This window comes from Tachyglossus aculeatus, chromosome 2 (genome assembly GCF_015852505.1).
Source record: "Tachyglossus aculeatus isolate mTacAcu1 chromosome 2, mTacAcu1.pri, whole genome shotgun sequence".
NCBI classification, from domain to species: Eukaryota; Metazoa; Chordata; class Mammalia; order Monotremata; family Tachyglossidae; genus Tachyglossus; species Tachyglossus aculeatus.
The window spans coordinates 67,682,199-67,694,867 of NC_052067.1; the positions used below are offsets into that span (position 1 = coordinate 67,682,199).

At 40.2% G+C, this 12,669-nt stretch overlaps 1 protein-coding gene across 1 annotated transcript in view; it reads right to left on the reverse strand.

The window, feature by feature from the left end:
* MTHFD1L (methylenetetrahydrofolate dehydrogenase (NADP+ dependent) 1 like) overlaps positions 1-12,669 on the reverse strand; it is a 188,189-nt gene that overhangs the window by 68,818 nt on the left and 106,702 nt on the right. The window contains exon 21 of the mRNA XM_038766913.1: positions 1,165-1,304. Coding sequence (XP_038622841.1) covers positions 1,165-1,304 — 140 coding nt within the window. The remainder of the gene's footprint in view (positions 1-1,164; positions 1,305-12,669) is intronic.

The following is a 12,669-nucleotide window of genomic DNA, read 5'->3' on the forward strand; positions in this document are numbered from 1 at the left end:
CCTTGGTAGTCAGAAGGTCGTGAGTTCTAATCCCAGTTCTGCCTCTTGTCTACTGTGTGATCTTGGGCAAGTCACTTCACTTCTCTGTGCTTCAGTTACCTAATCTGTAAAACGGGGATTGTGTCTGTGAATCCCATGTGTGACAGGGACTCTATCCGATTTGATTTGCTTGTATCTATCCCAGCATCTAGTACAGTGCCTGGCACATAGTAAGTGCTTAACAAATTCCATAGTTATTATGTTATGGCAAACACTGAGTATAGTTGGTAAAATCAAAGAAGCAGTGTGGCTCAGTGGAAAAAGCATGGGCTTTGGAGTCAGAGATCATGGGTTCAAATCCCGGCTCCGCCAACTGTCAGCTGTGTGACTTTGGGCAAGTCACTTAACTTCTCTGGGCCTCAGTTACCTCATCTGTAAAAAAAAAATGGGGATTAAGACCGTGAGCCCCATGTGGGGCAACCTGATGACCTTGTAACCTCCCCAGCGCTTAGAACAGTGCTCTGCACATAGGAAGCGTTTAATAAATGCCATCAAAAAAAAAAAAAGAACTCTGAAACTCAACTGTGTGCATGTTTTGTGGTCTCTTCTGTAAATGAAATTCTAAAGCATGTGCTCTTTAAGAATTAAAGATATAAATCATAATTAGCAATATGGAAAGAAAGCATGAATTTCAGGTGATGTTTAACCACAAGCATGGTCTCAAGGTACATGACGCTACTTATGTATAGAAGAATTCTAAATTCCACTGAAACCATCAAATTCCACTGAAACCATCACACAGTCATGTTCTTAATCCAGTTCCAAGAATTTCAATCATTCCATTATCATGTGGATATGAGTGACTAAGTTGGGTTATGCCACAGACAGAGGTTTACAAATATTCAGATCTTTTAAAATACATTTTCAGGTGATTACAAGTCTTCCCTAATGTTCAATATAGTAAAATAACTTTGTGTTACTTTGAATCTTCCACACTACAAAGACAAGAATGAGGATTGCCATAAGGAGACTAAGAAAAAGGATTTCTGGTAAAGTGATTGCACTAAAGTTATTTAACAACATTACATGAAAGGTTATTCACATTTCAAGTACTAAGTGCTGTTTCATTTCACTTTTAAGACGTTTACCTTCTTTTTTTTTTGTAGAGTAGATACAAAGACTTACATTTGGCCCGCCTCCATGCATCTTCAAAGCCCGCACTGTTGCAACCAGCACAACCACATTGGGAATGAGTCCAGAAGTTCTGCACTTGATGTTGAAGAATTTCTCCATCCCAATATCAGCACCAAAACCAGCTTCAGTTACTGTTGCGATTAAAGGGGGAGGACGGAAATCTATTACTCTTTAAAAGCATTACTGAAGCAGTGATTCTTTGCTCTCATTTTCCCACAGATTTCCACTTTACCTTTGAATTTCCAAATTTGGGTATTTTGTAAAGGGGGCAGATACCCGACAAAGATAAGAATTAGCTTCAGAGTTCATGACAAGTCGAATAAACACAAAGTTAGTAGCAGCAGAGATCAACTTCTTTTTGAGGAAGGAAACAGGATGCAGTATGAGAGCTGCTAGGCTGAAGGCTACCAAATGCAAAGGAAATGGAGTGGAGAATAATAAAGATAACAGGAGAAAGTGCCAAACTCTTGTACTCAGTAACCTGTTTGTGCTCAAATACTCCATATAATCACTTTTAGATTATTTTCTCCTTTCAAATGAGAGCCTGCCAAGGAAAACACCACTGGACCACGGAGAATTAGGAAGGTTCAACTTGGTCAAAGCTTAATAAGAAGAGATTAAGGGTTGGTTAAATAAACTATAATGAAAAACTATTAACCTAGAGAATGCATCACTAACGGTTTTTTTTTTTTAATAAGTGCCATGATTTATTTTACTCGAGAGGGGAAAAAGGAGCTAACAGTTCACTATGGTAGATCATTAACTCCTCCATGTTATCGGAACCCAATCTACAAACTGAAGATGTAATTTACTATGGTACTACTGGTCTGGCAGTGAATACCTTCCTGCAAAGAAAGCAAATTTGCATTAATGGCATTCCCAAATCCACTGTCTTAAAAACAAACCAGAAATGATGTAGGCAAGGAAGGAATCTTATTGTACGAATTTACCGTAAGAATCAATATAATAAATAGCTCTTTACTAAGGTGTGATCAAGAAGTGTGTATTATCTTAATTTTAATTGCTCTCTACGGAACTCTGAAAGCTGTACAATTAAAGATATAATACACTTAGCAAAGATTTCCTTACAGAACTCTACTCAATTTTCCACATGGATAAAAAGAGGAAATAGATATTCCGTTATTACTTAGCAGAGCACTTACTAGATACTGGTTTTAAAGCAGAGCCTGAATCACTACAAAGCCTACAATTTGCTCAAGAGGAAGCTGTCTTGGGGTGGGGTTAAAAAGGGCTCTGGCCAACTGGATATTTTCTTTGGATATTCCTGGCATAGACAATACCATGGGTATCAGAGTGATGATGTGTAGACTTCTTGATATCTAAGCTTTGGTCACTGGTACCCCTGATTTTAGTGACAATTTGTGCATACTGATGGTGTTTATAATGCCCACATACTGGAATTTAGGCTGCTCATAGTCTGGATAAAAGGACCTTTCCTGATCCCTCTTTATCAATCACGGACAAAACCTCTCTCAAATCCTTTCTCTTCCTCAGAGCCAATCAGTACTTGGAATATCAAAAAACCCTTCTGTTGGTGGGCTGTGCACGAGTCGGGGGATGGATGGATCCATGAAGGTTATGTGCCTGTCATAGGAGGGAGTTAAGGCCTGCATTTTTTTAAGATTTCAGGCATGGTAATTCTTATAGGGTTGGTAGCAGGCAGTCCCATTCTTATAGTTAGGAAAGCAAATAGCCACTGTTTTTAGAAGCATTTAAGTCTTGAAGTGAGAAAGCAGAAGGGCCTAAGATGCCGCTGACTAGCTAGTGCAGGGAAGTACACAGCACCTGTATATATGTATATATGTTTGTACATATTTATTACTCTATTTATTTTATTTGTACATATCTATTCTATTTATTTTATTTTGTACGTATGTTTGGTTTTGTTCTCTGTCTCCCCCTTTTAGACTGTGAGCCCACTGTTGGGTAGGGACTGTCTCTAAATGTTGCCAATCTGTACTTCCCAAGCGCTTAGTATAGTGCTCTGCACATAGTAAGCGCTCAATAAATACGATTGATGATGATGATGATGAAGTACTGCTTATGGGGAGAACTGCAGAGAGGGCAGGCAAGGAGGAATTGCCACGGTGGCTCTATAGCACTAAGCATATTGTTGTACACTCTCTCAAATGCCTCACTCTCATGGCAAACTCCCTTCTGAGCCACTGTGGACTACCAGTGAATCTCTGTTCACCATCTGCGCTGCAATTTGCAGATAGTTATTAGGGTGCAAACTGCAATCTAAAAGAATTACTACTCAAACTAAACAGGTCCAAAACAGAACTCCTCATCTTCTCACTTGCCCATCCTCACTGTCTTTTCCATCACAGTAGACAGTACCACCACCCTATCTCACAAGTCTGTTCTCTCATACAAACACACTTAATTCATTCCTTCACCAAATCCTTTCGGTTCTACCCTCGTAACACAGGTAAAACCCACCCTTTTCTTGCCATCCAAATTGTTCTTATGCTGATCCAAGCACTTATCCTAATATGCCTTGTGCCAACTTTGCTCAACACCAGCTCCAAAGTTACCTAAAAATTGGGTGTTTCAACATATCCAACATAGAGAATTCATAGAATTCAACACAGAGTAGTAGTGTGGCTCAGTGGAAAGAACACGGGTTTTGGAGTCAGAGGTGATGGGTTCAAATCTTGGCTCTACCAATTGTCAGCTGTGTGACTCTGGGCAAGTCACTTAACTTCTTTGGGCCTCAGTTACCTCATCTGTAAAATGGGGATGAAGACTGTGAGCCCCCCGTGGGACAACCTGATCACCTTGTAACCTCCCCAGTGCTTAGAACAGTGCTTTGCACATAGTAAGCGCTTAATAAATGCCATAATTATTATTATTATATCCAGAAAAAGAACGCATCCTCCTGCTTTTTTCCCCAGTACTGAACATTTGTTTTACAAAAATAAAGTACACATCTCAGCCACTGGTATCTATCCACACTGGCCATTACCTATAGTGATTTTTTTTTAAATGGCCTAGTCAATGCAAATATCACATTAAATTAAAATAATCTTGTAGAAACAACTGTGAACAGGAAAATGAGACAAACTATAACTACAGTCCACAGATATGGAAAGGGATGTACTAAAAAATGTTCATGAGAAAGACAATATACCAAGAAGATAAAAAGAAAACTAGGAAGCTGATTCTTCTTAAGTTTATCAATTAGGATGGATGATATAGATAAACCGGATAAGCCGAAGTACTTTTCTCTTTTAGGTCAGGATGAATGTGTTACTTGGAATGGCACACACCAGTGTTATCATAAATATACAATGAAATTATTGACTTTTCATGGCTCACCAAGATCCAGTTCCATATTTACCCTAAATCCCAAAGGCTCAGGAAAAAATGGTGTTAACACTCAGAATGACTAATCAAATTTCATTACCACTTTTCCAGAGTAGTACATTTTCTCCCAGAAAGAGTACATTTATCAAGCTAAAACAATGGGTAACCTAACAACTTCCATATTACTGCTAGACATGAGCTTGAATTTATGGACTGCTAGAGAACCAACACATATCCAGCTACATTTGCAACAGAGTTGAGATAAGGAATCTGTCTGCAAAGAACAAGCTGGTTCACTTAGTAATAAACAGAATTTCTTGTAATCAGGTGGGAATGAAACTATAACTTTTATTTGATTTTTGTTGCTTTTTCACAACAAATGAACAAATCCAAATGAGGTGTTTGTAGTAGAGAAGCAACTCGAAAGAGAAATACACGGAGAAAAATGTCACTATGAAAATCTGCAATTCTCAACCTTCAAATAATGTGAAAGGAAACGGAAACTTTGAACTGCTATATCTCTTGTTGTAAGCTGCTTAGTTCTGGTACAGCTGTCAGTAGTAGACTCTGGAAAAGAAGAATTCAATGTCCCAGAGGCACACTAACTATGAACTTGGAGTGCAAGGTGGCATAGGAATCCAGGACTGAAGCCTCAGATGGAGGCAGATGGCAGCCAAAGTAAATCAGGATAGTTCAGTGTTATGAGTATGCTCGGGAAAAGGAACAAACCAGATGTCTGACCATTTTGACTTAAGCGATCCAAGCCAACTAAATTTAAATTTGGGTCTATAAAGTTAATTTTTTTAAGCTTCAAAAAATAAAGTCTCCCACTTTTTCTGGATTTTCCTTGGAACCCACAGGCTCAGTTTGACTTAAGTGATCTGTTACACAAAAGGTATGCACATCCATGGGCTCTGAAATCAAGAGGCAGGAAACTCAGGAAAATACTGTCTTTTCCCACCCAATGCAGACGATGCCATTCCCCAAACCACAGAGCTTTATTTCACACTTTTAGATTTGTACTACCCCTATCTTTACATAGGCACACAGGTCCTTCAAGTTCAAAGATAACACTGCAGATAGTGGGTTCCACAATCCTATGGAGGGTTGCTGAAGGTTAGTCTCATATTCAGTATTTGCCTTCAAATCTAACAGGGAACATTTTCTAGTTCATATCCCATCAGGGTAAGTGCACTATGTAGCGTTTAGTAAGCTGTTTTGATAGAAGACTCTTGACAGAAACCTTGCTATCTCTATGGTTGAGACAGCGGCATGGGAATTGCCCACTTCCCAAGCACGTTAGATTAGATCCAATTCAATCAATCAATCCATCAATTATATTTATTGAGCTCATATGGTGTTCAAAGCATTGTATTAAGTGCTTGGGACAGTAGAATAAAACAATAAAACAGAGTGGGTAGACATATTTCCTGCTCACAATACATTTACAGTATAGGCACCTAAGCCATACAGGAAAAAGAAGGCACTTGTCCTGTGCGCTATTTGGAACCTCTTTTCTTTTTCCAGATCCACATCGTACCTCGTATTTCAGCTGAATTCTATGTCCCTCATTTTTCTAGGGTGCCAGAAAGTGTTGAACAGGCCCTGGCTTTATTGGAGGTCAGGGGGAAGAAAAGCATAGACTGTAAGCTCCTTGAGGGCAAGGATCTTGTCTACCGACTTTGTTGTATTGTGCTTTTGTAAGAGTTTTGTTCCGTGCTCTGAACAAAGTACGTGCTCAATAAATACCACTGGTTGAAGTTGATTGATCAATAGGCCTAATTTGCCACTGATGGAGAAGGCTCATGTTGAGCCATCCAATCTCTCACCTGATTCTCACGTAGCTGACAGCCTGCTTTGCAAGATGTTTGGCAATAAGCTCTCAATAGGTACTATTTACTGAATGACTGATTGATCCACTGGTTTGTTTTGAGAAGAAAAAAAATCAAATCTTTTTCCAGGAAACAAAACCCCAATAATAATGACGACGATGGTATTTGTTAAGTGCTTCCTATGTGCCAAACACTATTCTAAGCATTGGGATAGATACAAAGTTATCAGGCTGTCCCAGGTGGGGCTCAGTCTTAATCCCCATTTTACAGATGAGGTAACTGAGGCACAGAGAAGTAAAGTGATTTGCTTAAACTCACACTGCTGACAAGTGGTGGAGCCAGGATTAGAACCCACAACCTCTGACTCCCAAGCCCGCGCTCTTTCCATTAAGCCACACTGCCTCTCCCATAGTGGAGAGATCAATAGACCAATGGCACTTACTCAGTGATTACCTATCTGAGATACCACAAAAAACCCAACTCCTTTTTACGCACAAAAAACGTATTGTTTAGTCAATCCTGAAAACAATAGCTTGTCACTTATGGCCCTTGGAATATTAGGCCCGGAATAGCATCCAACCAAATTTACATATCCATTAGCAATGGGAGCAGGTGCTACCCATCATTCGGGCAGATCATAGGTGCACAAACAATTAGAATCCGGAAATTCCTGCTTCCTGCATTAGCAGGACATTATCACTCCTAATCATTTCCTTTTGAAAAATGTCTCTGACCCAAGGACAGTTCCATTCTGGGAAATGAGATTACATGGAAATGAAATTACATACAGGCCTTAGCTTCTTTTATAAAGTCTACTGCTTTAAATTCATTCATCAAAACCTTCCTGAAGGTCCACCTCCTCCAACATGCCTTCCTGATTTAATTTCCAGCAACCCATGTCACCTCAACACATCGGTCAGCTCTAGCTCTTATGTTCATGTTTTTGCACAACCTTAGTCCTTATCAATAAATCAATCGACACTTTATTGAGCACTTACTATGTTCTGGGCACTGTACTAAGGACTTGGAAAAGTACAATATGATAGACTTGGTAGACACGATTCCCACCCACAATGAGCTAACCGTCTATAGGAGGAGACAAACATTAAAATACACTACAGATAGGGGAAATAGTAGAATATTAAGTTCTCTAAGGCTGGGATGAGTATCAAAGTGCCCATGAAGTACAAAGCTGAATGAACTCGATGCCAAGGGAAGGAAGAATAGAGGAAATGAGGGCTTAAGTCAGGGAAGACCTCTTGGAGATGGGTTTTTGGAGGGCTTTGAAGAGGGGGAGATTGGTTGTGACAGGGGATGGACTTCCAAATTTGAAGGAATATGTGGTTAAGGGGTCGAGACTGGGATAAATGAGACTGAGGAAGAGAGAATAGCTTGGCGTTTGAGGAGCGGACTGTGTTATAGTAGGTCAGCAACGTAAGGCAGGAGGGAAGAAGGATGACTGAGTACCTTAAGCATGATGGATGAGAGTTTCTGTTTGTTGTGGGGTGGATGAAAAACCATTGGAGGTTTTTGAGGAGAGGAGAGAAATGAACTGAACTGTTTTTTAGAAAAATGATCTACGCAGCAGAATGAAGTGTGGACTGGAGAGAGGAGAGCCAGAAAGCAGGATGACCAGCAAGAAGGCTAATGCAGTAATCAAGGTGGGAAATGATAAATGTTTGAATCAGCATGGTCAAACTTTGGATGCAGAGAAATGAGCCTATTAGCCCAGGGATGTTGTGAAGGTAGAAATTGAACTTCAGTTACCTTTTTTGATTACTCTATATACAGCTTTATGTCTTTCTCTCCCATTAGAGTGAAAGTAGCTTTTGGGCAGCAAATGTCATTTGCTTTTTTTTGCCGTTCCCAAACATTTTGTACAGAACATTTTTATTGGTATTTGTTCATAAGAATCATAATGCTAATTGATAATAAAAACGATGATGATATTTGTTAAGCACTTACTATGTGTCAAGCACTGTTCTAAGTGCTGGGGTTAGAGACAAGCTAATCAGGTTGGACCAAGTCAATCCCTAGTCACAGTCTTAATCCCCATTTTACAGATGAGGTAACTGAGGCACAGTAGTTAAGTGACTTGCCCAAGATCACACAGCAGACAAGTGGTGGAGCCAGGATTAGAACCCAGGTTCTTCTGATTCCCACGTCCGTGTTCTATATACTAGGTCATGCTGCTTCTGCGCTATGTACCCTGGCACTGTACTAAATGCAGATGTAGATACAGGATAATGAGGTTGGACACAGTACATGTTCCACATGGGACTCATAGTCTTAATCCCCATTTTACAGATGAGGTAACTGAGGCACAAAGAAGTGTAGTACTTGCCCAAGGTCACACGGCAGACAAGTGGTGGAGCCAGGATAAGAACCCAGGTCCTTCTGACTCCCAGGGCCATGCTCTGTCCAATAGGCCATGCTGCTAGTGAGTGTTCAAAAAATACTAATAACAGTTACCAGTTGCTAGTTTTAGAAGGCTGTTTATGCTTACACTACATATTTACATGTTTACACCCTACAGTAAGTTGGGAAATATTAACTCAAAACACTTTACAGTTCTAAGAATTTTGAGGCTCACAAATAGACACATCTTCTCTATTGCAGTAGCAGTGTACTGCAGATGGACTTGGGAAGATTTTTTATTGTACATGAGCTTAACAATTTCAAGTTAATCAACTCCCACTAATCAATTTAGTGTCAATTGAGAGAAGACAAATTGCAAAAAATAAATATATTTGATCTAGAAGTTTCACAGATGTGTAACTGGTAATAAAACAAAAACAATCTAGACTTTAAAGCTGAAGAATCAGTGTGGAGTACTGGAAACAGTACAGGACTGGGCTACCTGCTGGATAATGTTGGGTAAATCACTTCTGTGTGAGACAGGGAGGGGGATTAGGTCCAACCTGGATATCTTGTATCTACTCTAGGATCAGGTACAGTGCATAAGCATTTAAACCTCATAATTATTTATTATTATTATTCGTTGGTGCCAAGAAGAACCCAATCTAGCTGCTGAGACATTGGTGCGTAAAAATCCAGACCTAAGGAGGGCTTTCATTTTTTTTATGTGCCAAAGCCAGGTCATTTCTTGCTAGAGGGCTATTGAAACTAACTATAAAGTCACTTCTGACTTTGTACCTGAATTGCATCAATTTGAAAATAACTGCATTTCATCTTCCTTGAGTGTTAAGCAGTTGATTATACAGTGATGGGTTGTTTCACTGCAATCAATAGCTGTCATGCAGTAATCCATGGCAAGATTAATCAATCAATCAATCAATCGTATTTATTGAGCGCTTACTGTGTGCAGAGCACTGTACCAAGCGCTTGGGAAGTACAAGTTGGCAACATATAGAGACAGTCCCTACCCAACAGTGGGCTCACAGTTGAAGTTTAATCACTCCAAAGTTCAGCTACACTACAAACTAAAAATACGGTTTGGCTGTCTCCCAAAATAGAGAGCTACAGCAAACAGGCCACTTGGTAGGCTGAAATGAGAAAGGTGTGAAGGCAAAAGCTATAGGGGGATCGTGAGTTTGACAGAAAAGCCCGACAACCACACTGAATGCTAAATTGTGGACTGAGAGTAAGGAGCCCCATGTCCAGTCCCAGCTCTCCCATTTTCTTGCTGTTTCACTGAGGGCAAATGACAGCATCTCTGAATGCCAGTTTCCTCTGACCCTGTAAAACAGGGATTAAAAAACATACCTGCTTGCTCTCTCTCAATATTCTGAGCCCAATGTGGGTCAAGGGCAGTGTACAATCTGATTATCTTCTACGAGCTCCAGAGCACAGAATAGTGCCTGGGACATAATAAGCACTAAATAAGATTTATTATAATAAAAACAGGATATAACAATACTATTATTGTAATAATAAACAATAAAGATATTAGTCTTTGGGTATTCCTACTCTAGTAGGGGATTACTGGAACACTTTGGCCTTTCCAACACAACCACTGACGAGATGTCTATAAGCTTTTAATATGAAGACAGGTATGCTTGTCCATGCATGCACGTGCATACATACACACACATTCACTCTAGCATATGCCGAGATCAGACAACACAGACTGTAATTTCACTTCCCTTTGAATAAAAATCCTCCAGCTCCAACTTGGAAGCATTTGCCCTTTCCCGTCCTCCACCATCCCCACATCACTCAGGAAGCAAATTCATAATACCAGCAACATCTTGTTACATTGTATTATGTCATTATCAATGCCTTTACCCCACCCCACCACCTGCTTATAATTAATAATAATAACTGTGGTATTTGGTAAGAGATTATTATATGTCAAGCACTGTTGTACACACTGGGGTAGATACAAGATCAGACCAGATACAGTCTCTGTCCCACATGGGGCTCACAACCTAAAGAGCTAGAACAGGTATTGAATCCACATTTTACAGACGAGGTAACTGAGGCCCAAAAAGTTAAATGGCGTGTCCATGGTCACACACAGCAGGCAATTGGCAGAGCCGGGATTAGAGCCCAGGTCCTCTAACTCCCAGTTCTCTACTCTTTCCACTAGGTCACTCTGCTCCTCTAATTCTGACTGGGTGGTCTTCTCCAGTACGAATAAACTTGAAGACGTTACATACAGTAACTCTTGACACGGTGCTGAACTGTGTTTATTTAAATCATGGAAATTGACCTTTCACATATTTCTCGAACTCCAAAGATTCTTATGGCAATGCTACATCACAGTACAGTCAGTTCTGCCAGAGAATGTGCTTTTACGACGACTTTTGGAAATACCACAAAGGCGGAATTTCGGCAGGTTCTTCGGTCTGTCTGTTTAGACAGAACATTACACTGGTGTGAAAAAAATGGTAGTGAATGAACGTGCTAAAAACCCAAGTTTTCCTAACAGTGGGGCTCTACTAAACTCAATGGTCGCATTACAGGAAAATTTACTGCATTAACTCTTTTCTTTCAGTTGGGAAAAAGGGGAGTAGGGAATAATAATGACGGCATTTGCTAAGCGCTTACTTTGTGTCAAGCACTCCTGTAAGTGCTGGGGTAGATACAAGTTAATCAGGTTGGACATAGTCCCACATGGGGCTCACAGTCTTCACCCCCATTTTACAGATGAGAAGTTAAGTGACTTGCCCAAGATCAATCAGCAGAGAAATGGAGGAGCCAGAATTACAACTCAGGACCTTTAAACTCCCAGGCCCCTATACACTAGGCCATGCTGCTTCCCATAATGATTAACCATGTTATTCACAGAGGTGGTCAAGGAATTATTCTCCTTTACTTTACAGACTGATGCAATTGTAAAGACACTTGATGCTTGCCTGGCCTGGGACTGAACAGTAGACCAGTCCCTGGTATTCTGCTGCCAGCTGTGTACCTTCAGCACACCACATCCATCGTTTCTTTAAAAAGTGTTTGTAAAATGGAACATCTCCACGCTGCAGACGTGCCTAAAGGCCGAGCATCAACCCCAAACTCACTGAATCAACTGTTAAGCAGCTGGTCTTCTATGTATTTAACCTCTCCTCTTTTAAATAACTGAACTGTGATGTACCCTATGAGCCAGAAGAAACCCAGAAGATGGGCATATAAGGCACAAATAGCAGGCATGCAATTAGTGTTCTCTGTGACACAAGGCAGAAACAGTGGAAAAATCTCACAGCGTTCAAGTAGTCTAGCCCTGGAGTCATGAAGTCTCCTCTCCCTCCCCCTTCCCCAACCCCCAGTCTTTAAGTAAAGGCTGTGCTCTATCACAAAGCTCCGGTTCATTCCACTGAGCATATGTTATTTGGACTTTAGGAGGAGCGGTGCCTTATATTTTAATGGGGAGTAATAATGCCAGAGTTGTCAATTTCAATGAGATTACAGGACATAATATTTATCTTATAAAATGTCAGAAAGTTGAATTACAGCCTAGAGAAGAAACATTCACTTGAATTCGAGAGGCTAATGGCCACTTTCAAGCAATTTATTGCAGGTAACACTATGCAATATTTTCAATCAATCCACAGCTAAATAAAAGATAAAATGAGACATAAAAACAACTCAACTAAAAAAATCAAATTACCTTAGCTTAGTATTAACTATTTCTTCTTTTGGGGGTGGGAATCTGTGGTTTCAAATAAGAATTCCTGATTTAATGATAGCATAACCTGCTCTTAGTGGGGAATCTAAAACCAAAGCTGTTGTATGTTATTCTTTCTCTTGCCACCTACCCCTTGTCCATATTCTCTCTGTAAACTGTAAGGTCCTTGAGGTCAAGGAGTGTGTCTACCACCTCAGTCGTACTGTACCCTCCCTGGTGGTTAGTACAGCGCTCTCCCCATAATAAGCA